Source organism: Theobroma cacao, chromosome 9 (assembly GCF_053813885.1).
Source record: "Theobroma cacao isolate CCN51 chromosome 9, ASM5381388v1, whole genome shotgun sequence".
NCBI classification, from domain to species: Eukaryota; Viridiplantae; Streptophyta; class Magnoliopsida; order Malvales; family Malvaceae; genus Theobroma; species Theobroma cacao.
In genome coordinates, this window is record NC_142647.1 from 10,867,485 (window position 1) to 10,893,611 (window position 26,127).

At 31.3% G+C, this 26,127-nt stretch overlaps 3 protein-coding genes across 3 annotated transcripts; 1 reads left to right on the forward strand and 2 right to left on the reverse strand.

Annotated features, from left to right (window-relative positions):
* Nucleotides 1-9,632: 9,632 nt before the first annotated feature.
* On the forward strand, nt 9,633-17,677 carry LOC18589103 (Acyl-CoA N-acyltransferases (NAT) superfamily protein). Its single transcript, XM_007013928.3, has 5 exons — nt 9,633-10,084; nt 11,423-11,578; nt 13,119-13,214; nt 13,853-13,973; nt 17,158-17,677. The coding sequence occupies exons 1-5, from the start codon at nt 9,803-9,805 to the stop codon at nt 17,328-17,330; spliced, it is 828 nt and encodes a 275-aa protein (XP_007013990.3). The 5' UTR covers nt 9,633-9,802; the 3' UTR covers nt 17,331-17,677.
* Nucleotides 17,678-17,798: 121 nt separating this feature from the next.
* Nucleotides 17,799-18,707, reverse strand: LOC18589104 (EG45-like domain containing protein). The gene is made up of 3 exons (XM_007013930.3): nt 18,568-18,707; nt 18,137-18,413; nt 17,799-18,040 (listed from the first exon to the last, which is right to left on the reverse strand). The coding sequence occupies exons 1-3, from the start codon at nt 18,674-18,676 to the stop codon at nt 18,034-18,036; spliced, it is 393 nt and encodes a 130-aa protein (XP_007013992.2). The 5' UTR covers nt 18,677-18,707; the 3' UTR covers nt 17,799-18,033.
* Nucleotides 18,708-21,824: 3,117 nt separating this feature from the next.
* On the reverse strand, nt 21,825-24,260 carry LOC18589106 (EG45-like domain containing protein). The gene is made up of 3 exons (XM_007013932.3): nt 24,049-24,260; nt 22,124-22,397; nt 21,825-22,037 (listed from the first exon to the last, which is right to left on the reverse strand). Exons 1-3 carry the CDS (start codon nt 24,155-24,157, stop codon nt 22,031-22,033), a joined length of 390 nt encoding a protein of 129 aa, XP_007013994.3. The 5' UTR covers nt 24,158-24,260; the 3' UTR covers nt 21,825-22,030.
* Nucleotides 24,261-26,127: the final 1,867 nt, after the last annotated feature.

Genomic DNA, 26,127 nt, shown 5'->3' on the forward strand with positions numbered 1-26,127 from the left:
TTTTAAGTGAGTTATTTTGATTTTATATTTATTTCTTTCAATTTAGATATTATTTGTTAGTTTTTATGTTTTTGTAAGAATTAAAGGAATTGGGCTTAATTTTGGAAAGTAAGGTTTTTGAAATACCTAGAATTCTGCTTGCATATGTTTTGGTATTTTGCTCATAACTCTCGTTAAAGAACTCCAAATGATACGATTCTTGAACCATTGGAAAGCTAAGAGACAAAACTATGGAGAAAATTATATCAGAAGATGATGAGGCATACTGCTGCGGGAATGGCAATGTTGAGAGATGATATTTGATATTTGGGCCTCATTACACTATTAAGCCCAATAGTTAGAATTAATAGGTTAACTTAGGAACTTGTAGGTTAAGATTATTAGTATAAATAGGATATTTTTAGGAGAAATTAAAGACAACTTTTGGAGATTCAAGAGGTTGAAAGTTGAGGCAGAAACTTAGAAAGTAAAGCAGCAATTAATTGTTTTGTTTTCTTCCTTAGCTTTTATTTTTCTTGTTACTCTCAATGATTGAAATTTATATAATGTTATTTGTCTTTGCAGTTATGTGTAGCTAATTTTTTTTTTCTATGATCGCAATTGAACTCACATTCAGTCTAAATTTTTAATCTCTTTCTTGCTTATCCTTAATGGAATTTGTATTGTTTATTTTAATTTCTTCTTAATGCTTTTAATTGCCTCCTCATCAATTAAATTGATTTAGGAACCTAAACAAATTTGGATAGGGATATACCTATAGGCCATATGTAGCCAAATTAAAATTTGAACTTAATGAGTCTATTTTAATTTTAATTCACATAGGGATATAGTGTTTTGATTAAAATAGATATTTTTATAAGACGAGTTGAAAGACCCTTATATAATATTAAGAACTTTAGGTTACCAATTCAACCCATTGAAATAAGTTAAGGAAGAAAGGTAAGATTTAAATGAAGTGTGAGAGATATTGTAATTCTAGGCTTGTTTGATTTGATTTTTTACCCGATCTTTTATTGTTTTGACTTTTCTTTCTAGTTTAAATTTTGATTAATTAATTTTTAATTTAATTAGAATTCAAATTTTAATTATTTGAATAAAATTAAATTGTTTTAATTTACTACTTCATAAAATTTTAAATCAATTCTCTATGAGATCGATATTCAGCTTACCGTTATACTATATTTTCAATATATATACTTACGTAGGTAGAAATTTAACTGACAAGTTTTTGACGCCATTACTCTCAGTTTGAGAGCCGCAATCCTCAAAGCTTTTGTTTTGAAGCTTTTGTAGCCCACGGTTAGGGCCGCGGCTCTCAAAATAAACAGTCGATTCAACATGAAAAGGTCAAAAATTAAATAAATCAAATTTCACTATGACATCGATCAAATTAACTAAAATTTAAGAGATACGTATACAAATTCGATTTGTTCAATCGATTCTCCCTTAAACCAAAATTTTAGTATCATTTTATAATTTATAAAATTAAGCATCTAAATTATATATAAATAACATCTAATATCTAAACAAAACATATAATAAAAATCAATTTTAAAAAAATAAATATAAGTAAATATTTAATAAAAATTCTCGAAGGAGTAATATATATGATTGATTAAGAGGACTAAATAATTATTATTGAAAATAATATATAATAATTTAAAAATATATTATTTAAGTTTTGTTCATCTTCGATTAAATTAAAATATCGATTCAAAACTTTAAATATGGAAAATAAAAGGAACAAATTGAACTAACAAATGTTTAATAATGGAATAGACGGTTGACCGAATTGATTAAACTCAAACTCAATTCGGTTCAGTTATAGTCCTGTATACACTATTGTTGCATCATGCATGTAGCCCAAATCACCATTGCGTACAACACCAAAGGATAAGAATATGGGAGTGACATATTTTACATCAAGCTAAGGCAGCTACAACTTGCTTTCTTGTCCTTGGTTAAAGCTCTGTCACCTAGTCTATGCAGCTACAACTTGTAGCCTGACTGTGGTTCTTAGGTAATCCAAAGACTAGTTCCAGTTTTATTCCGTTGCAACTCATCTGTCTGTAGGAAGTATTAGCTAGATTCCCTCCATTATTTTTACTTATTTTTGTGATTTTCTAGCTTTAAGAAAGAGACAGGGCAGCCTAAGGGAGAACTGGGAACTACTTGCTATCATCAGCAACTATATAGTTTACGGTAAAAAAAAGAAACTAAATATAGTTTCCAAATGAAAATATATACTTAAAATATGTAATTACTCCAAAAAATTGTTTATATGGTTTTTAAGTTAAATAAATTCAGAAAAAGATAAGTTACTCCCTATAGATATAAATTAAAATAGGCACATAACTGATATAGAATTTTGTTTTTAATTGTTCAATTCTCATTGAACTTAGATCTAATAATTTTATATACGATACGATAATAAGATACAGATTTAATCGTGTGTCAAACTTGCTTAACTTAACTCATTTAGGACATGATTAGTTAATTATGTTATCGTTTATATGTACAACCCATTATTTATTTATTATTTATTTATTTAATTATATTCATGTGTCGTGTAAATATGTTTAGTACATAGTTAATACAAATTTATTAATCCATATAAATACTAATATCTTTATGATGATTAAGATTTATTGATATTAAATATTATAATATTTGATAAATATTATGATATTTATAATATTTTATATAAATTTAAATAATAAAATTTTATTTTATTTGTACTCATTTTAAATTAATCGTCTTAATTATGTTAATCGTATCAATCGTGTAAATAAGTTATAAATAATATAAATTTCAATGGTATTAATTATGTCGTGTCGCATAAAATTTAATCTAACATTTAATAAACGTGTTAATCGTGTCGTGTCATATTATACATTTATTAAATGTATGCGTGTATGTGTTTAAGATCCTAACACGATTAATTAATCGTGCTGTGTTCATGTTTTTCCGTATAACTATTAATACCTTATGTTTACATGATATGGTTAAGATACGAAAATACGAATTCTCCAAGTTTACTTCATAGTGAACGAAATAACAAGGTATGAATCATAATTATTAAATCGATATACATATTGTATATCGAAATTTTATTTTTTTAGTATTGAGTATCGTATCGTAAGATACAGTAAAAAATTTTAAAATTAATTATAAATAACATTTATATATGTAAAATAAAAAAATTGAAAAATATTATGTTTTTTAACAGAATTGAAGATTATGGGACATGAATTGAAACAATGATTTTTTTTTAATTTAAACTTTCAACATATTCCTTCATAATATAGATTTTTAAATAAAATCTATACATTTGTATATTAATTTATTAATTAAAAATTAAAAAACATTTATTATGTTAAAATTAAAAAGGAAATTCAAAATTTTTTAATAATTTTTGTTTAAAATATAAAAATTGTAACTCATAAAGTACAATTTTTCATGTTTCAACTCAAAATAATAATAAAAATAAAAGTTTTAATAATTAATTAAAATTAAGTTTATAAAAAGTGTATCAATTGTATTGTATGGTATACTCCCATATTATAAGATACATATAGCGTAACTTACGGTATACTTCGATACATAATCAAATGCGATATAATTATAAATACGTATAATTTTTTACTAATATTATATCGTTCCATATGTATCACGTATTGTATGATAATGATAACTATGGTATGAATTAGAGGTGATAATTGGATCGAGTCGTTTTGAGTCAGATCATTTTGAGTTTTAAAAAATTTGAGTCATTTTATGTTAAAGTCATTTATGGGTCATGTTATTTGAATTTGACAATTGAGTTATTCAAGTTCCGATCATTTTAAATTTAAATTATTAACTTTTACAAATAAATCAAATTAAATTTAGACAAATAATTCAAATCAATTTATACTTTATCAACCACAATTAAATTATTTAAAATCATATTTTTGCCAACTTGTAGCACACTTCCAATTTTTATATTTGATATCATAAAAATAAATTTTTTAAAAAATAATTAAATCATATGAAAAGAAAAAATAACTGAATTAAAAGTTGTTTACTAATTTAAAAATATTTTATATAAAAAATTAATAATTTGCTCTCGATGAAAACTATTTTTAGTGATTTTTATTGATTGATATTTAATTTTTATTTTTATTACAATTATTAATATTAGTGATTCACCGTTATTATAATTATAGCTTAAAACTTACAAAATCAAATATAAATTCAAAAATTTGAACTGGTATTAATTTATTTTTCGAATATTAAAATGTTATTGAGGTAAAAGATAAAAAATATTTGAAAATTTGATATAAATAACATTTAGTTCTCTCTTTAATTAGTTGTAAGAACTAAGATTTATCATAAGTTTAACTGATATGTAATAATGATTTTTTCTTAGTGGCATGAATTTTTTTTAAAAAAAAAATTCAATTTTCATTCAATTGCATTTTAATAAGTTGTGATTTTTTTTTTGAATAATTACGTAATTTTATTGTTGGATGTCATAGTTTAAATTACCATGAACTATAAAAGTAAAAGCATTAAAAAGAAACCCTTAAATATTATTTTTCGAATTTAGGGATGTCCAAGATGATTACAATAGAAACAGAAACCAAGATTGAATGAATCTGAATCTCCGTTGCTGTACCAACGCGTATCCAAATGAAATTTGATCATTACAGAATATCTATTTGAGGTGAAATAAACAAAATGTTTACAAATAGATATTAAAATTAACTTTATTTAATTAGTTGTTAAATATGTTTTAGCTTAAGAGCTAGTTTTTTTAAAAATTATTATTACTTATTCAAATTATTTATTTCATTGTTTTTTAAGAGTGAAAAAAAATTATTTATGATATATTATTGTAAAAATGAAAACGGCTTAAATTTGTTTCCATATTCATAATTTAAGAAAATAATGTCCAAAATAATATAAAAATACAAAAGTAAAAAAAAAAGAGATTTTTAAAGATAATTTAAAATTATTAAATATTGATATATTAATAAATTAATATTATTTAAAAATAAATATATACTCAATTTAAACTCAAATCTATACAAATTAATTGTTCCAATTACTCAAGTTCAGATAATTTGAATTTAAGTTGAACAAGTTAATTAATTTTGACCACCGGACGAGTTTTTGAAATAGGGATCAATTCTAAGCATTAACTATTGAGTAGGTTATAGTTTTTTTTTTTTCTAAAAAAAAGTAGCTTATATTATTACATAGTTAGCCCGAGAGGCAATGACCGAGGACTTTGCATTGAAGTAACGTCTACAGCTTCATTTGGATTTAACAGTCAGGTTTCCCATTTCCTTTTTCCTTCCCTTGCTTTCCACACAGGAAAAACTTAATATTACAATTCCAACACATTCATATGTTATTGAGAACCTATTAGCAGCTGCTATTTGCTAGTAAGACCATTAATCCAAGTAGGTTCACCCAAAAGAGAAGGAAAAACCATTCCAAGTGGATGGGATTATACCCATCTCGCAAGCCATTTTAGAGCTCTTCTGAATTCGCAGAAAAATGTTCAAAGTCAACAGTTATGCTGTGGCTCTCCTGACAATATCCTACTGCTAGAGCTTGATTGACTGTGTAATGGCAAACTCTGAATCACCACTTAAAGAGAATAAAACTACTAACAAAATCATGGATCCTTTTTGTAATCACCATGTCTTCAATCTGAATAACAAATAGTAAAACATTTTTAATTTACATTGCAGATTCGCTATTAATCTACCATAAACAAGTAGACTCCATATACTATACCCTCCCTTTAAGGTTATCGTCAGGGTCCTGATCATCATGGACATGCAAATGAGCATCCTTTTTGCACATACAACTTTAAGCTTGTAAACCAAAAACTGAAACACTGTTTCTATTCACCTCAAAGCCTACCCTTATAATTTTCAGAAGCCAAAAAGCAAAAGATCACCCTGCCGAAGATCCTACATAAACTTGTTGATTTACAAACAAAGCTCATTCTTGATAATTACGCACTTCATTAATGAATATCAAATGAAAACTTGCAACTCCAACAAGTACTGCCAGCAACTATGAGCAAAAATAACAAAATACATAAATAACACATTACCAAAAATACTTGATTTTTATTTCATAGCAAAGCTCAGGAGGAATAGACGAAAAAAGAGAAGATGGGAGGATTGATCAAGATTAATATAAAAAATTATGATCAAAATAAAAAGAAAAATATTTCAAATTCTTATGCAAGAACTAAAAAGCCTTGCAAGGTCAAGAAAAAATTATAAAATAAAATAAAAAAAAAAGCTCAGCAAGGATAGCACCATCAAAATTTTGAAATGTGCTTCATTTTACACTTGTGTCGAAAGCCAAGGCACTGAGATTCCTCCTGGCACATCTCAAGGAGGCATAAACGGATGTCTGGTTCCATTGAAAATAACCTCATGACCATCAGTGAGCAGGAGCATGAGAAAGAAAAGACAGGGAGAGAATTAGGATGTGAGAATATCATGTAATATTATGACATTTGGGTAAGCTGTGAAGTGATATAAATAGGCATGAAGAGATGCTTGTTGAAGTGATATAAAAAAGAGAGGAAATAGATGATATCCGGAAGGTGCTGACATTCCAAAAATATGTTTAGTTTCCAGCAAAGAGTCAAAAGAAAGCCATCAGACTTGTGGACCCAAAACCCACGTCTTAAAAAAAAACAAATAAAACGACAATAGAAACTCTCGGTCATCAGCCTTCAATTTCTTTTTTTTTTAAGTTTAAAGTAAGAAAGGAGGTTTTCTCTTTTTCTATTCTTCGCTCTTCTCTCTCCCCACATGAGAAGTCTACAAATACCATTATCAACAGTTAAATCGGTGACTGATTTGAGAGAAGAGAGCGAAACAAGTACAGGGAACAGCAGTGCAAGCAACGTGACTTAACCATCACTAATAGCATCTGTCTCTGCCTCTCTCATCTGTTTTCACATCTTTTACCTTCTCAGTTACGTTATTTTGGAAGAATAAGGAGCATGGGAACTCGGATTTTCAAGGTTCCTTTCGGTTTGAGAAAGCAAAAAGCAAAAAAAAAAAAAAAAAAAGGGAGATTGACCTTGTATGGTGTTGCAATCAATACGTAAAAAAGAAGAATGGTAACATGCAGTCTTGCTCTGTCTTTTTCTCGCAGTTACCTCTCCTGTACAAGTCTTCAAAGCCTCCTTCCAATTTTGTTTTCACAACCTGTCCACGTTGCCTGTAGTTTCCAATAGTATCTCTCTCCTTACAGTGCATTTTCACCGTCATTTTAATTCAAAACCTAATTAGTAATTGTTTTAGCCACATGTATTTATCAGTTAGTAACTTATTTCTATTTACCATAACCCTCATGATGAAAGAGTGGCAGAGCACAGAGTGGCAGACTTCATATCATATATAGAAACGATAATTAAAAACCCCTGGACACAAAATAGTGTATGACCTTGTCGACTAACGAGTCTTCAAACTCAGCCAATATAGCTAGCTATATCATTTTAAGATTCAAGTTTGTTCATGGGAGGTGTTGTGAGCTTTTCTCAGAGATGAGCTGCACGAGTCTTGGAATGACTTATGAACACACAAAAACCAATGTTGGATACATAGACTGGCAAAGAAGATCTTTTGGTGCTTTTTGGTTTTTATTTTTTGGGTGATAAAAAACATAAAACAGCTTTGCGATTAAAGGCTGGCCACAGGCAGATAATACTAGTTTCTTTCTTTTGTAATTTCCCTAGCACCCTCATTTGCATTAGAATAGGAACCAGGGTTTTATTGGCGAGTTTCTTGGCTTCAATTTTTTAAGCATGGAGATAGGAAGGAGCAATTATTCCAGGGTGACAGACTATAGTATGGTGTAAGAAGGGAAACTTTTAGGCTCCACGCTCCCGCTAAACAAAATAACCTGCACTTCTCAGATCGGATGAAGATGAATAGATCAGCCCTTGGCAGGGTCCGAGAGATCAGAGAGTGGTAAATGGAAGAGACGAAATGGAGCGTGGGCGTTGAGGGTGAGGATCTTTCTCTGCCATAGCTTTTACTCTTTGTAATCATCACAACCTTTATGATGTGACAACACATGGTCAAGTCATCAGTCACGCTCTCTCAAACTTGTTTGGTTTGGCTTTGTTGTTTCTCTCTCATCTTCATCTAACAAAATCGCCTACGTAAGAAAGCAAAGATTCAAGGCATAACGCTAGTAGCTAGCACAGTAGCAATACTAGTGCCCCATAAAAGTGCTAGGTACAGCTTCGGGGGGGCTGGGGGCACCCCTCTCCTGCCGCCCGCATGTGTGAGCCTGAGCTTATTTCCATCTTGCAAATTAAAGCTCCCTGATCTTTCTGCCTCTCCCTTTTTCTCTCTCAATTTCAAGATTTGCACCGTTGTAATTAGGGGTAATAATGCACCTTCTGCTTTTGTGGTCCGTGTACTGGCTGCAGTATTATGCCAGTCATTAATTGTTTTCTTCCCTAGTGGAGCGGTGGGTGTGAGGGTTAACTGCTAATATTTATTGCCCTGTTAGCTTCGAATGTTTTTTTTCCCACATGGCCTTTTTTTTTTTCATGATAGCTTTTCGAAATAGAGCAACTAGTTTTGGTGGAAGGCTATATATGATTACAACGCCAGGTAAAGCTGTAAAAGACCATTTCGCTTGGCCTAATTTATCAGATTAGAGCTATAATGTAAATTCTTCGGAAGACTTGTCAGTTGACATTTCATGGCAGGCAAAACTTATAGTACTAGTTAAATACTTAATTAGTTCCATTTGATGTAGTTATTATTGTTATCAACATGTATAAGAAATTTCTGTGCTTGGTAGGATCAAGTACTGAAGAGAGGCTTGACTGGCTGGTAAAAAATGAAAAGAAAGATGAGGTCACCTAAAGGAGGCTCACGAGGCTGCAGATTGTGCACTCTGATATCAGTGTTGGATGAATAAAAAGCGTTATGGCCCAAGGAATATGTTCGACATTCATTCTGTATTTGACAGGGGAATAACATAACCCAAAAATTTATGGGTCTTTAGTCTTTATTCTTACAGGACGACTGCATTAATTAACTCTTCTTGGTCTTGACGGCCACCTTAGGCCTGCAAGTCCACCTATATATATATATTTGAGTAGCTAGATTAGGAGTTTGGATCCGTATTCAATGAATTTAGGGTTAGCTTTGAAACTTTGAACAAAAAGAAAATTAGGCATGATGAATTATAGATTAGGCTCGACTCCTTTGTGTACTGATTACAGAAGTAAAGGCCGGGTCCAAAGAAAACTAATAAAATTTTATAAGTATTAGAAAATAAATATAAATATATTTAAAAAGATGGATCGTGCTCTGCTCAGCTCAGCATGGCCTGACCCAACTCAGTAGTGGGCCATATATTGTGCTCGGCCTTGCTGTGAGCTAGTCAAGCCATGGTCATGGTGGTATTTGGGATCGGCATTCAACAAGACAGGCCCGTGCTTGTAGGTTCGACACCTTTATTCAAATTAGTAAAGGGTCATGTCAGGTCAGGATTCAGGGCCACAGGCTGACCCCAAGCTCAACGAAATTCAAATCCCACATCGTCAAAAATTCCAGATGACTTGGAAAGGCTGGAACCAACCATGCACAGCAAGGGACAAAGATTGTAGAAAAGACCTGGAGGAGGAGGACTTCAATTCTATCAAAACAAAGAAACCTTACCATAGAACTTATGATTCTTGTTTCTTAGTATCTTACAGCAAAATTAGCAAAAAATAATCCCACACATCCTAAAAAAAAAAAAAAATCCAACAATGGCACTCCTATCATTACCTTCGCCTTCTTTTTCTCCTTATTGCGTTTCCATTTCATTCTCTTCCTGGCGCCAATCCTCTGTGGCCGTTACCACCGCTCACCCTATCCGTTTCCTACCAGTCGCAGCTGCTATTACCACCCACCACCACCAACAGTCCATTCCAATTGACAAGTCTTCGCTCATTGTTGCTGAAACGGCGTCGGAGGACCAGCTCTGGGCAGCTGCTTGTCTCCGTGTTCGCTCTTTCTATGACTTCCAGGCCTCCTCCTATGGCATCCAAGTGAGACTTTCTTCTTCTCTTTCTTTTTAACAAAATAAAAGGCAAAAGAAGTTTTGGGTGTTTTTGTCTGGAGAGGCATTAGGGGTCAACGCCAGAATGTTAATTGTTTGTTTAATTTTTTGGTAGTAATTTTGTTTTTGTTCATTATGAGAATGTCCATTTTAGAAGTTAATGAAGCTATGGAGGATTGCAGATTTTCATGTTAGTCAAAAGGGAGTTTCTTGTTATCTCGTTGATAGCAAAATGATAGATTTTTTTCTTCTTTGTCAATTCTATGGTCAAATTTGTCAATAACAGGGGCCCTCCGGAATTGAAAGTGCCTAGTTTTTACTGTCAAATAATATTAATGATAATTTATAAGAATTATGGTTAATTTTATCACAAGAAGAAATGTCCAGACATGCAGAGGAATGCATGTAATGGCTAAGTCCAAGAGTTTTCCATCCATAGGCGTCTTCAAGCAGCCTAGAGATGAAACAGACTCAATGGCTTAAAATTTGGGAATACCAACTTCATTACAACTAAAATGTTCTTTGATGTTTATGGCTTGAATTGAATTTAGTGACAAGACATACTAAATAGTTGTTCTGACTCTCCCTTCCATGCAGCATGTTAGAAGCTTTTCTATGTCCAAATGTGTGGAGAAGAAAAGGAAACAAGAAAATCTATGGATGCACAGTTTAGTTGAGAATATTTATCTGATTAATTACCAAACTGTCAATAAAATGGTCTCCTAAGTGAGAGACAGTAGAAGATGAAATGTTTTAAACTCTCTGTTATTTAGTGGTAAAAGGCTCTAGGCCTAACACTTTCACCTATGGCTTTCTTCCAATCACACTGGGAGCTCATGGAAAAGATGTTCTTTAAGGAGAGATTGCATAGTTGGATCACTAGATGTATTTTAATTGCTAGTTCTTGAGTATTATGAATGGGGGTCCCTCTAGGTATATTCATTCTCTAAGAGGTTTTTGTCAAAGTTGGTGGTGGAGATAGGTGAAAAGTAATAGAACTAATCCCTGTATTTTGAATTTTGTGGTGGGAGAAAAATAGAAGTGATTGAGGCAGAAGAGTTACCCCTATCAAAGCTGTTAGATTCTTGGTTCTATACCCTTTTTCCATTTTGGGTGGAAGTGGCAGCAGTTCTTGGATTGGCAGTATGCTTTATATTGTGTCGTTGTTTAGTAAGAACTAGCCTTATACCGTTGAGTGCAGCATTTTTTTTTCCAAATTTATCAGAAGAACGAAAGAAAGAAAAATGTCCCCAGAATGATTAAAATTTTTCTGTCTCGTCTCCTTTGAATATGATATTGATGGTATTTTGTCCTTTTCAAGTATTAGGATCATAAAATGTACTTGGCAGAACGTGAATTTGAAGCACTAAAGGAGAGAATTGCTGGGAAGAGGGAGGGCTTCAAGAAAGTGTCTTGCATAAATGCTACGCTTCCATTGTCACAGTTGTCAAACTCTGCAGATGAATTATGTGCTGCATGTAAGGTTTGTTTGCCTTCTTTTTTTAATTATAATGCTCCAACTTTCAAATTCATGTTGGCATATCAGGGCATTTATTATGATCTCTTTATAAGAAGATGTAAGGTGTCATAGATTCCTGTGAGGTCTCTGTTCTAATGATGTTGAGAAAACACTGAGACATGACAAATGCCTTTAAAATCAATTTATTGAGTTAGGATATATTTGATGGGCTGTCTTTTTTCTCAGTAGTGGACAGCCACTTGTAAAGAGCAATGTGTTAATTTTTATATTTGTGTCTTTGAAACCAAATCAAATTGACCTCTAGGAATAATTCTGAAAAATATGATTTATCAGAAAGAAAAAGAACTGTAGCAATGTGGAGAAAATAAAAGAACCATAGAGAAAGTTATAGTTCTCATTTGCCTATATCCTAGAGTTCAAATGGTATCCCTGCCGATATGAAAGGGTTATAAGAGAAAAAGAATGGAAGAGGATTACCTCTCTTGTGTAAGACTGGCCCTTAAATGTTTTAAACAAAAACAGACCAGTTCAGGATAATGTTGATTCTTCTGTAAATAGTAATTTCCGTATAGTTAGGCTTATATCTTCATTTTCGACATACAGTAAAATCCATTTGAGGGGTAACTAGAGTGAAACGGTTGGTTTAATAGAGGAAATGCCAAGACTTGGATTTTGGAAACTACTTTGTATATGCTTTGATCTTCTTTTCTAGATGAGTCCAACCAGCTCCTTATCAAACTTGAGTTCTTTAGCTTCCTCCTCTGCCTGAGTGAGTTTGGACAACAATAACCTTAGCTAAGATATAAATTGGCATCGTACCTAGATGCTTATCCATTTAGGTTCCTTCTGAAGAAGCATGTTGTCTTTGCTGGTCCTAGTGTTTTTTGCTACTTGTATTGCTGTGATTGGTTTTGCTATCATTTCCTTGTAAATGGTCTATGATTTTGTCTATAGATTTGAATTCTTGCTCAGTTGATTATATCAACAAGAAGATGCTGACCTTATATGATTTCTTCTAATTTAGTATTCATCATTTGTTTCTCTATTTACAACAAATCTCTGACTGCATTTTCTGTTAAAGGAAAAAGAAAAAACATAACCGTTTTTCTTGTTATGACTTTTAGGTTATGCATTCATTTGTTTCTTTAGCTAGTTTCACATAATCCTAGATAGTGGAGATATCTCAAGTTACTGTATTAGTGATCTTGCAGACATTGGGCAGGTCTCTTCAATGGATATGTTTTCAATGGATATGTTTTTGCTTGTTAATATTCTCTTTTATAGGTTCTTTTGTGTGTAGTTCTATTCTCTGATGGTTTATGTCAGGAAAACAATCTCTGATTGTTTGAGATTTTGATTTTGCAGACAGGAGGATGTTAGGCTCTTCTGTGTACTTTTATCAGTTGTAATCTCTAACATCAAAGTTCTGCATAGGTTTTTTAACATAATCTGAGCTGCAGAAGTTTTAGAGAAACTAATGTCTTCTTGATTGTTTGTTTGCATGCTTTCTAACATTTTTTGTTTTCTCCTGTTTCTTATGTAGTTTACTGACAATGGGGAGGATAGACTAGTAGTTGGAACCCTTGATCTTAACCAATGTCTTTGGCTTCCAGAAGAAATAGCTGGAACAAAACCAGAGGTATTTTCTTATATATCAAGATTTTTCTGTTGTTATATATGTGCTTATTTAGTTCTCTATTTAGTTTTTGGTGCTAAAGCTTCTTAATTATTCTTAAAAACAGGAACATACTTATTTATGATTTAGGTAAGGCCATCTAAATGTATCAAGATTAGCATGTTCCACAACTTAGTTTCCACAAATTGCTGTCACTCTACGAATTTCTTATTGGATTGCAAGATATGAATTGTGGATTTGTTTCTGGTCTGGAGAAACATTTGATCCAATCGAGATGCTAAAGCACTCAAAATGACAAAAATAAGAAATCATACCTAGAAATGACATTTTTATTGTATAAGATTGCTAACTAACTTATTAAAATAATGTGGAACTACAACTAAATTTCTAGAATTACTAATGAATCCTAATTAATTTAGAATTCTTGAATCCACTAGAAATAACGGGAAAAGAAAATTACCCCACCATACAACCTAATAGTTTACGGCCTACGAAACTTAGTTCTAATATGTGTGTGTGTGTGTAATTATATAAATAAAAGGGATGAACTTTATCATACCATAAGATTTGGTGAAATTTCTTGTATCAAAAGGATTTTATTTTGTAATAAATTGATCTTCATTTGGCTTCTGTTTTGACAGGGGATTGAAGCTGATTTTGCAAGAGCATACTTGAGCAATGTTTGTGTTGCAAGGGAACTGCACAGAAATGGCTTAGGTTATGAAATTGTCATGAAGTCAAAGATAGTTGCTCAAGAATGGGGTAACAACATCTTTTGCATTTATCTTCTCTGATAGTTTTATCCCTGTCATAATCATCTTGCATTAATTAAACTATTGTCACGAACAGTCTGTTTGTTGCTAACCAAAATGGAATTATGAATTTTTGTGTCAGAGTTGAAAAAACCAAATGCATCAGCCACTTGGGCTATATAGTTTGGCTATTTAGAGCTGTACATTGTTAAAGCACCATTTGTAAATGGGTTGATTGAATTTGAATGCTCAATTGTCTCTAAGATCCTATCTTTATGGATTACACTTTGTGTGACCTTTTGTTTTGTCACAAAGAATAATGGGATTACTCAACAAAAATTATCTTTGATAACAATATAAGAAATAGTTATGACATTTAAGCACAAGTTAACTTGAAATTAAATAGAGGAGAAGGGAAAGAAAACTCAAATTCAAATATTTATAGAAGTTCGGTCCTTCCTTTAGGCACCTCTCCCTTGGCTTTCTCTTCCCAAGAAGTCCAAGTCACTCTATCAACAAACTTACAATTACTTTTTCAAGGCTTAAGTATAACTTTTACAATAATAGGATCAACCCAGTGAGTTTTTAACTCAAACTCACAAATTCTCATCAAGAGGACACCTCAGCACTTGATTGTTTACAAATTCTAAGAATTTACAACTGATTTTTGCAAACTAAAAACCTCACAAAAGGTTAGGTGTTTGCCAAATAAGTTTGTTGAATAAGCTTCAAGTTGTTCTCATCCCATTCTTTATCATTTGATGGAACATCAAGCCTTTCATGAGAATCTTCCATACTTCAGTATCTCAGCCATCATAGAAGCTTTTGTATTTATCCACCACTTGCACAAACTAGTGTAACTGAATCATCAGCTGACCTTGTAGCAATAGCTGCAGTGTTTTGATCATGCACCTCTTTCTGATTCTTCTTTTGTCCTTTTTGCTCTTGCTTCAAGATCTTGCAATTTCTCTTCAAATGTCAAGGTTTCCCGTAGTCATAGCACTTTGGCATTTCTCTAGACTTAGACCTGTTTCTGGACTTGTTATCATCTCTAGGTCCTTTGTTCTTGCCTCTACCCCAATCTTCAGTGATAAGGGCTTGCCCATGATCAATGCTCGTCTCTTTCCTTCTATTCTCTTCATTGGAGACACTTTCTTTGACCATGTCCAAAGTAATTTTACTACTAGTCGGGTTGCTTGTGGAAGCCATTAACGTCTCCCAACTATTTGGCAGAGAACTCAAGAGAAATAGTCTTTGCAATTCATCTAGCACTATATTCATAGCGGAAGGTGGTTGACAAGATCTTGAAACACATTCAAGTGCTCACATCAGACTGTCACTCCTTATATTTCAAATTCGCAAACTTCCTTAATGTGAAGACCTTATCATGTACAATTTTCCTCTCACAAATAGCCTCTTACACTTTCCCAAGCTCAACAAACTAGTCCTTTTAGCAACATGATGAAACATATTAATAACAACCCATTGTCTAATGATACCAATAGTTTTCCTATTTAGGTTGTTTGATTCTTTATATGTCTTGTCACTAGGCATAGCTGAAGCATCCTTTATTGGATCATACAAGTCTCTACATTAAAGGACATCCTCCATCATTGGCTACCAAATTGAGTAGTTTGATGAAGTCACTTTAACCATGGACCTTATAGCACTCTCCAATTTTCTTTCCTAACCAAGAGCTCTGATACCAGTTGATAGGACCTAACTCCTAACCCATAGGATACATTCAAAATAATCAAGCAGCTAAGCAACACTACCAAGCAAAGTATGCAAATATTGAGTGACAGGAAAATAAATCAACTCCACATCAACAAGAACAAATAATAGAGAGACGGTACCAAATTTTTGTGGACAACTTTCCAGTGTAAAGGGAAAAACCCACAGGAAAAACCGGTAACAAATTCATTATTAAATAAATGATACAATGTTCTTTTTCTCAAGTTTTTACCTAAACTTGATACCCACAATAATTTGGAACAACATCAAAATATACCTTCAAGGATTACAATACTAGATCTCACCACCACGAGACTTAGTGAACTAATTCTCCATGATTAATGCATTCCTTAATCATCGCAGAAAACACCCTCCAAATTATTGCTTGTTGCTCGCCAAGAATGGATCTCTCCCTGGAGTTCCAATTTTTTCTCTTTATCTTCCTGTTATGTAGTGCACCATACTTGCTCAAAACCTTACAATTTCAGCTATGGAATAAAAGGAAAGAAACCCTTGTTGCTACCAAAATCTTAACCATCTAATCTTGCTATGTGGCACAATCTTGGCCACTCAAAAACAAAGCCAAGTCAGGTGAAGCCAAATTCAAGTGTAACAAAGCCATAAGGTTGGACCTAGTTGGACCACGTGCCCAAAACTCTATCTCCAGTGAATTCAAATAGTATCGTGCACAGTATGGGATAAGGCATGAATTGACAAAAACTGGTAGCCTTTAGCACCGTGGTGTTGCAAAAAGAATGAACCACACTAATATGAAAATTGTCAAATGCATGCTAAGGATGGCTAACTAGCCTAAGGCATTGTAGGTAAAGCTATTGGCATTGCTTGCTACCTAATTAGCTGGTCTACATAGGTTCCTTTGGTTTTGACATACCGGAGTGAGTATGACCAGGAAAGGAAACATCTAACTCACATTTGAGTGGAATTGGTTGTGAAGCCTTGATGCATGTGCCTAAGGAACCAAGATTAAAACTTGACAGTAAAACCACTCTTGTATATTTTTTGGTTACGATCATGAGTAGTTTGGTTGCAGATTATGAGATCTGGAGAAGAGCCAATTAATCAGAAACAAAGATGTACGGATGATGTGAACTCATTGTCAGCACCTCATTCCTTGTTGTCTTTTTTTATTTGTAATGCTATCAAACTTTTCGGGAAACAATGTCCAGGGCAATGCTTGTTGATACTGACTGACTAGAGTCTGCCCCCTTCTCTCTCTTAGTGCTTGCCTTTCATGCATTTGGCATTCATGATTACAGCACGTGTTTCAAACATTTTTGGGATAATTTCTTGCACCTGAGCATTTACCTCAATGGTAGATACTGTATCTTCTTGTTCGAAGAGCTGGTTTTGAATCCCTTTCTCGCAATAAATAAAAAGAAAAAAACAGAAACTTAATTTGGATATGTGATAGTTAAATACTGTTTGTTGTATTATTTCAGGCATAACTGATCTATATGTCCATGTTGCTGTTGACAATGAGCCTGCAAAGAATTTATACACAAAAAGTGGTTTCGTTCGTGAAAATGATGAGCCTGCATGGCAAGCTAGATTTTTAGATCGGCCCCGACGGATTTTGTTATGGATTGGTCTTCCTTGCACTAATGATTTGTAACGTTATGGCTTTTCCTTTTGCTTTTGGTACTTTATTATAAGTCTTGATTCTGATACATGTTTATACAATTTGGAAAACTCGCCCATTTGAAAACGTAATGTAAGCGTCTTGTATATCACCAGGTAGAAAGTTTTATCCAGAAAAATAAAATCTCACAAGAGGATATCCCACTCATCATAACTTGAGACTATCCCTTTGAAGGTTCAAGTTTAAACGTTGAGAAAGAGGTGGATTTTATGAAAGAAGAGAACAACTATTGGTTGTGTAGTTTAAAGCTTTATGGGCATCTTTCTGTATATAGGAAAACGAATTAAAGAAAAACATAGCTCATTTCCCTTTTGATAAAATGTGCTGCGATGTAGTATGGTGACATGCATGCATGCAGGAAACTGTTGCCAGTGTGATGTTGCTTGTTACATTCTTGGACAAGATCCGTAAAAAGAATAATTTAACTTTAGATCTTTGCTCTTAAAAGGATGGAGGGATCAATTAAATTGATTTCTAATTTTGATGTGAATATATAATTGCTGAAGAAGTTTCGTCCCAAACAGGTAATAGTTCCACATTTTACATAACATTATTGGAATAGCAGATGGAAGACAGCAGTTTTCCATTTTTTTTTCCAGATTATTCTCTTTTACAGCTACATTATCATCATCTTCCCTAGACATTGAGAAGCCATTTTTGATTAGAAGTGTCAAACTCAAACCCTGTATATAAGATAAGGCCAAAGGTGAGAAGAGAGTTAAAAGGCCTTAAGGGGCGATGACTAGTGGTAGTATGGTTAGTATTTGAAAGAGACTTACTCATGAAATTCCACTTGGATTATACCGGCGTCAGGATCAGCGATGGCAGAGAAAGCATCTTGAGAAAGATTAATGATTCCCTGGCATCCTGCTTTACAGTAGTCAACAACTTTAACCACGACACTCTTACCGTTCTTGCAAGGATGCGGAGCTTCGTTGGCTCCTCCTACGCATTTAACTCTGTATCTCTTCCCGCATGCCCCTCTGTTTTTCCACAACGCATCACTTACTCCCGCAACCATTTTCCCATTGTTTTGGTTACCAAAGCATGCTGAGGCTGTTTACATTATGTTGTATTAAAATATTTCAAAAGGAAATGTAGAAACGGCTAAACCAAATTTGGCTTGTTCTTTTGATATCAATATGATTTAATTACGAGATTCAATAAAAAAAAATGAGATATGATATATATGCCAAATAATTATACTTACGAACATAAGGAGGAGCAAAGAAAACAGCCTTCCCCTGGATGGCACGCACGACTGAGGTAAGACACAAGACCATGCTCACGACCACAAAAACTCTAATCTCAATCCCCATCTCTTCCAGGAAATTGATCTTCCTCAGTTTAAGTTTTATTATTTTTCAGGGTTGTCATGCCTTTTTATAGGTCTAAAACTTGAAACTCTCCTATTAAAATAAAATTTTAATTTGATACACTGATCATGCACAATTTTTATATAATGTCAATCATCATAAACTGTCACTTCATTATGCATGAAAATTTAAAAATAAATATTGATAATTTCTTTAAAATTTAATTATATAAAAAAATAAAATCATGTTTATTTCTCTCTCAACTTTCACTCATCTAATTTCTTCTTCTGCTTCCTTTTCTTCTTTCAAACCTGATCTCGAAAGCCCGACAGATGTTTTCCCGATTTTAGGTACGGCACATAAGATGCTTATTGCCACGTCGCGAGAGTCAGTGACTACCCGTACGTTACATTCTGGACGTGTTTACAGTTACTCATGTTCTAAGCATGTAATTTTCTTTAACAATTTATGACTATAGTTCATTACCCAATTTTCAGTTTTATGAAATTTAAAAACCACCAAAAACAAAAAATTATCTCCACATTACAGAGTCCTTAAAATGATGTGCTCTTTGTGAAAATTCAAGTTATGTACCGCCCGATTTAATGCTTCTCCTGATGAGGAGATACTGCATCGTCTGCGCTCCATATATATCCCTCCTATATCATGTTATGATTTATTAAAATTCTGGTAGATGAAAGCTGTGGAACAGCTTATCAATGGAAGAAGAAGAGAGGGGCTTTAATTTGAGATAGGAGTGAAAGATGGGTCTGAAAGAAGAAGGAAGAAGAGGAGACTAGAGAGAAATAAATTTAATTGTAAATAAATATTAAAGAAATTATTAATATTTATTTTTAAATTTTTAAAAATATTAAATTCGTATAATAAAGTAATATTTTTTGATGACTTTATATGTTATCAGTACATTAAATATACACATTTTAAAATAATAATATGACTATTTACATGTAGTGAGTTCTCCACTAACACTCAACTTTGATCAAGAGTCAAGAGTCAGTCCACAAATTAGTCATCCTCTTGGAAATTCTTGCTTCACCTACCCACTAGTCTTTGGTAAGAAATTTCCACCCGTTCCACTTGGCTAATGCCTAATCTTTCCATCAAGGGTTTGGGACTGCGGATATGATGTTTGGATTTTTGTTGGAATTGTTTCACATCTTACTTGTTTTCAATTTGGTATGATTTTCTGCTCTCTTTCGTGGCAGAAGCAAAGAAATTCTAAAACAACTTGGGTGGAAAAAGAAGAGAGTAGATACTGTACATGTTATAAATTAGAGAGTGCTCCAATCAACAAAAAGTGTAAAGATTAAAAAGTCGCAATCGTGGCATTTGGCCCCAATTTAATTACCATATCGAGGGGTAATTTTCAATATCTCAAAAGCATATAGATTCCCATTTACTTTTGAGGCTAAATTCTTGAGGAAACTACAAAACGAAAAAAAAAAAAAAACTTATAAAACTGTTTATTAAAATTAATATAAAAGCACACTCACAAATTAGATGTCTTCAAAATTTTGTAACATAATATTTTTAAAAAAGGTAAAATACACTTATCTTTTAAGTTTTGATTCAAATTACATAGAAATCTATTAGTTTTTAAAATATAACAAGAGTCCTTTTCTTACACTTGTTTTTGCTGGAGAAAATTATTCCCTCCAAAAAAAATATTTTTCGTTAGACACTTAGCTCCAACTGTTAGTGTTTCTATCAATTTGATAATGTAACAAGGATAAAAAAATAATTTTACCTATAATTAACTTTTAAAATTACTATTATATAATTTTTTATTAATTAAAAAAAAACCTCTCCCAGAAGAGCACCATTTCTTGGGAAGTTAGCTTTTTTTTAAAAAAAAATTATAAAAATTATAATAATAATTTTTAAAATTAATAAAAAAAGAAAAGACATTTTAGTCTTTTCTTAATCTCTGTTAACGTTATTTGCATTTTTGAAATGGATTGTCTATTCAAAAACATATAGACCCTGTTTGAAATTTTGACTAAAACTTAAAAAGACTAACGGTATTTTATCCTTAAAAAAAACTCAAATTATTCAAAAAAATTTAAAAAAAATTTAAGATGAAATATGTGATGTGGTCATGGCATCATATCATATCATTATCTACTATGACATGACAACATACTACCTTATCATATATTATAACATGTCATCAAGTTGCGTCAACATCATATGGTATAGAAAATGCATTCAAGTATTTGACTCATTGATTAATATATGATTTTCTTATTTACAGAGTATGGATTTGAGTCTCTTTTTTTCATAAAAAAAAAAATTAGTCACAAGATCTTTTTTGACTCAAAATAAAAATATGAAGGCTTAATTGAACGAAAAAAAAGAATAAAAACTTATTTGAATTTTTCAAAATAGTTTAGAAACTCTTTTAGGTATTATGTTCAAATTTTTTAATGCATAAATGAGTTTGGATATGGGATATTTAAATGATGTTTGTTGTATGGTTGAAGGCATAACTGAATCTATATGTCCATGTCGCCGTTGACAATGAGCCTGCAAAGAATTTATGCATGAAAAGTGGTTTCATTAATGAAAATGATGAGCCTGCGTGGCAAGCTAGATTTTTAGATCGGCCCCGATGGATTCTATTATGGATTGGTCTTCCTTGCACTAATGAGTTGTAATGTTATGGCTTTTCCTTTTGCCTTTAGTACTTTATTATAAGTCCTGATTCTGGTACATGTTTATATAATTTGGAAAACTCGCCCATTTTAAAACGGAATGTAAGCTTCTTGTATATCACCAGGTAGGAAGTTTTATCCAGAAAAATAAAATCTCACAAAAGACTATCCATTTGAAGGTTCAAGTTTAAACGCTGAGAAAGAGGTGGATTTTATGAAAGAAGAGAATAACTATTGGTTGTGTAGTTTAAAGCTTTATGGGCATCTGTCTGTATATACGGAAAAAAATTAAAGAAAAACATAGTTCATTTCCCTTTTGATAAAATGTGCTGCTATTTAGCATGGTGACATGGATACTTGCAGGAAATTGTTGCCAGTGTAATGTTGCTTGTTACATTTTTGGACAAGGTCCGTGAAAAGAATAATTTAACTTTAGATCTTTGCTCTTCAAAGGATGGGGGCCGGGATAAATTGAATTGCTTACTAATTTTGATGTGAATATATAATTGCTAAAGAAGTTTCGTCCCAAACAAGTAATAGTTCCACATTTTGCATAACTTTATTGGAATAGCAGATGGAAGACAGCAGTTTTCCATTTGTTCCAGATTATTCTCTTTCACAGCTACATTATCATCATCTTCCCTAGACGTTGAGAAGCCATTTTTGATTAGAAGCATCAAACTCAAGCCCTGTATGTATGAGAAGGCAAAAGGTGAGAATAGTTTTAAGGGGCGATGACTAGTAGTAGTATGGTCAATATTTGAAAGAGACATACTCATTAAATTCCACTTTGATTATACCGGCGTCGGTATCAGCAATGGTGGAGAAAGCATCTTGAGAAAGATTAATGATTCCCTGGCATCCTGCTTTACAGTAGTCAACAACTTTAACCACGACACTCGTACCTTCCTTGCAAGGATGCGGAGCAAGATTGGCTCCTCCTATGCATTTGACTCTGTAACTCTTCCCGCATGCCCCTCCGTTATTCCATAACGCGTCACTTACTCCAGCAACCATTTTCCCTTGGTCTTGGTTAGAGCATGCCGAGGCTGTTAACATTATATTGTATTAAATATTTCAAAAATGGAAACGGCTAATCCAAATCTGGGTTGTTTTTCCAACTCCATGATATATATACATATATATATATATATATATATATATGACCAACTTAAAATTTTTTTTAAGTGATGTTATAATTAAAATAATAATAATAATTAAAAATATTTTTTCATCAATTCAGATTTATCAAAAGAGTACTTAAATCAAATTCAACAAGACTTTACTTAAAAAATTATTGAGTACCATCATTAATAAAATTATGTTGTTGTTGAAAAAATCGAAGTCTTGTGAAATAATTTCTTATATTTTAAAATAGCTTTTCATGACTTATTTATTTAAAAATTTGTTAAAAATTGCTACTAACTTCTCATTAGTATAAACTAAAATATTAAAATTAAATAAAATATGATCTTGCATAGCAAACTATCAATTTTAACATTATATTGTATTAAATATTTCAAAAATGAAAACGGCTAATCCAAATCTGGGTTGTTTATCCAACTCCATGATATATACATATATATACATATATATATACACATATATATATATACATATATATATATATACACATATATATATACATACATATATATACATATACATATACATACATATATATACATATACATGCATATATATACATATATATACATATATATACATATGACCAACTTAAAAAATTTTTTAAGTGATGTTATAATTAAAATAATAATAATAATTAAAAATATTTTTTCATCAATTCAGATTTATCGAAAGAGTACTTAAATCAAATTCAACAAGACTTTACTTAAAAGATTGTTGAGTACTATCATTAATAGAATTATGTTGTTGTTGCCAAAACCGAAGTCTTGTGAATAATTTCTTATATTTTAAAATAGCTTTTCATGACTTATTTATTTAAAAATTTGTTAAAAATTGCTACTAACTTCTCATTAGCATAAACTAAAATATTAAAATTAAATAAAATATGATCTTGCATAGCAAACTATCAATTTCAACAATTAACAAGTTGACAAATTTCTATTTATTAATTAAAAGGATCCACAAATCATATAAAATTAAATGCAAAAATCTAATAATCAAACAATATATCTACAAAATAAAAAAAAAGTAAGAAATATAATTTTAAGATATTATTTGACATGCAATACTATTTTCTATTAGCTAGAAACTATTTGGGTACCAAACTATGAAAATAATCAAAAAGTATTTAAACATGAATTATTTAAAAACTTAATTTGTGTTGAAAATTACTTACAATTGAAGTCTAAATGAATTGTTTGAAAAAGTAAAAAATGCAACCAAGAATCGAGAAGAGGAAGCGTTACTACATGTATCAAACGTAGGATTTGAATTTTTGAGTAAGAAGAGTAGTTTGGGTTTTGATCTTCTAATAAAATCTTAAATTATAAATTTTTTTTGTCTTTTCATGTAGTATTTAAATATTAATATATAAATTACTTTTTGATAAATTTACTTAAATTTGAAAATTTTTATCCATTCTCTACAAAATTGTAAAAAAATTAATAGATTTATTAGTATATTAACTATATAAAAAAATTATACAAAACTTCTTTCAAGATAAGTCCATCGTTGTATTATATACATATATATATAGTGAATAATTATACTTACGGAAATAAGGAGGTTTATAGAAAACTGCCTTCCCCTGAATGGCGCTCACGACTGAGGTAAGACTCAAGATCATGCTCACAATCACAAGAACCTTCATCTCAATCCCCATGTCCTCCACCTGCAGAAAGTAAATCGATCTCCCTCAGTTTTAGGTATTATTACTTGAGTTCTCAGGGGTTGCCACGCCTTTTATAGGTCCAAAACTTTTAACCTCTCCATTTAAAAGAATAGCACCGTCATTTGCATATCACTCAACTTTGATCAAGACTCAAGAGTCCGTCCACCATTTAGTCATCCTGGAAATTCTTGCTTGATTACCTAACCACGAGTCTTGTTCACCCCGTCCGCTACGTCTACGGTAATGACTAATCTTTCTATCAAGGAAATTCCTCTTTGAGAGTACGGATATGATGTTTGCATTTTCTTGGAATTGTCTCACATCTTGGTATAATTTTCCGCTCCCCTTTGTGGCAGAAGCAAAGAAATTCCGAGTCAATCCGTGTGGAAAACGTAGGTGGAAAAAGGAGTAGATAGATGTGATAAATTAGGGAGTGCTCCAATCAACAAAAAGTGTAAAGATTAAAAAGTCACTTCGGGATCACGATGGCAGAGTTGTGGTTGCTGGAGTAGCAAGAAAGGTGGGTGCATGCGGTTCAATAAGTTCAAAAGTATAAAATAAAATATTTAAATGAGATATTTTTTTAAATTAAAAAATTATTAAAATTTTATTTTTATAACATTTTAAGATGTAAAATTTTTAATTAAATTTTTATAGATAAATTTTATAATATATATTTTTTGTAATATATTTTAATTGATAATATAGTCAATTCATTTAATCTTTCTTGAGATATTATTGATTTTAAATAAAATTTTATTAATTTTAGTTTTAAAAAACTTATTTCTTTTGAAGCAATACTTATTAGAATTGTTAATATTATTTTGAAAGTAATATATGTATTTGAAAGAGAAGCGAGTCTTTTTATATGATTAAGTATGTCAATTTTACTATTTTTTTTCTATTTTTAAATTTTTTTTAAAAAAATTTAACTATAAAAATAAATTTAAACCATCAGTATCAGAATAGTTGTTATATTTTAAAGAACATTCAAAATTAAGGCAATATTCTTTCAAACTATTATCGTCTCATGACTTCAACTTTTTACTACTAAATAGAAAATCAAAAATACTTTCATATATCTTAAATTATTCAAATTTGCTTTGGAAAGGAAAATTTGCTTGATCTAATATATATATATATATATATATATATATATAAGAAGTAGTCAATTCTAAATGATTCTTCAAAAGATCTAGTTATTTCATTATCAACGTTCTCATCAAATTATTTTTTTTCTATGAATGATATGAGTATCATGAAATTTAGGTTTTATGTTCATTTTAGATGCAATTTCTTTAAAAGAAATTATAGCAGATGCAAATCCATCTTCTTTATATTTTTCAAAAAAGAAAGAAAACCTTTTAATTGTTTTATAGCAACATCAATGCACATATCTTTTGGTTGCAATTTTTGCCAACAGAGTTAACAACAAACAGTATATCATACCAAATAGTTATGCCCAACAAAAACTCAAAATTTTCAAGCTCATATGTTGCTAAGCAATTAGCTTCACTTTTAGTTTTAAGATCTTCACTAACTTTTGCTAATTTCGATAAATCATCTCTCATTTGTGGAGCTTGGAATCTTATTGCTTTAACACTTTAAATACGACTTTACCAATGTATTTGTGACAATGATTTAGGAGTTAGACTAGGTATATTGTCTTGTAAAATTTTTCATCGTTTGGTAGAAGAAGAAAATAGTGGATATATACGTTGAACCACTCCAAGAAATGATATAGAATTTGTGCAAGAATTTGCCATGTCACAAAGTACTAAATTTATATTGTGACAATCACATGGTGTATAAAAGGATCTAGGATTTAAGTCTAAAATTCTTTTTTGCACTCCTTGTTGCTTGCCCTTCATATTAGAGCCATTATCATATCCCTATCCTCAAAAGTTATTAATGTCAAGCCCAATATTTTTTATTTCATCCACAATGGCATCAAAAAGACC

What these genes read in the sequence shown, in the direction of transcription:
- LOC18589103 (XM_007013928.3), top strand. Translation starts at nt 9,803, where the DNA reads ATGGCACTCCTATCATTACCTTCGCCTTCTTTTTCTCCTTATTGCGTT. An exon ending in AATTATGTGCTGCATGTAAG is followed by an intron (nt 11,579 to 13,118) that starts GTTTGTTTGCCT and finishes TTTCTTATGTAG; the next exon opens with TTTACTGACAATGGGGAGGA. An exon ending in TAGCTGGAACAAAACCAGAG is followed by an intron (nt 13,215 to 13,852) that starts GTATTTTCTTAT and finishes CTGTTTTGACAG; the next exon opens with GGGATTGAAGCTGATTTTGC.
- LOC18589104 (XM_007013930.3), bottom strand. Translation starts at nt 18,676, where the DNA reads ATGGGGATTGAGATTAGAGTTTTTGTGGTCGTGAGCATGGTCTTGTGT. An exon ending in CTTTGCTCCTCCTTATGTTC is followed by an intron (nt 18,414 to 18,567) that starts GTAAGTATAATT and finishes TAATGTAAACAG; the next exon opens with CCTCAGCATGCTTTGGTAAC.
- LOC18589106 (XM_007013932.3), bottom strand. Translation starts at nt 24,157, where the DNA reads ATGGGGATTGAGATGAAGGTTCTTGTGATTGTGAGCATGATCTTGAGT. An exon ending in CTATAAACCTCCTTATTTCC is followed by an intron (nt 22,398 to 24,048) that starts GTAAGTATAATT and finishes TAATGTTAACAG; the next exon opens with CCTCGGCATGCTCTAACCAA.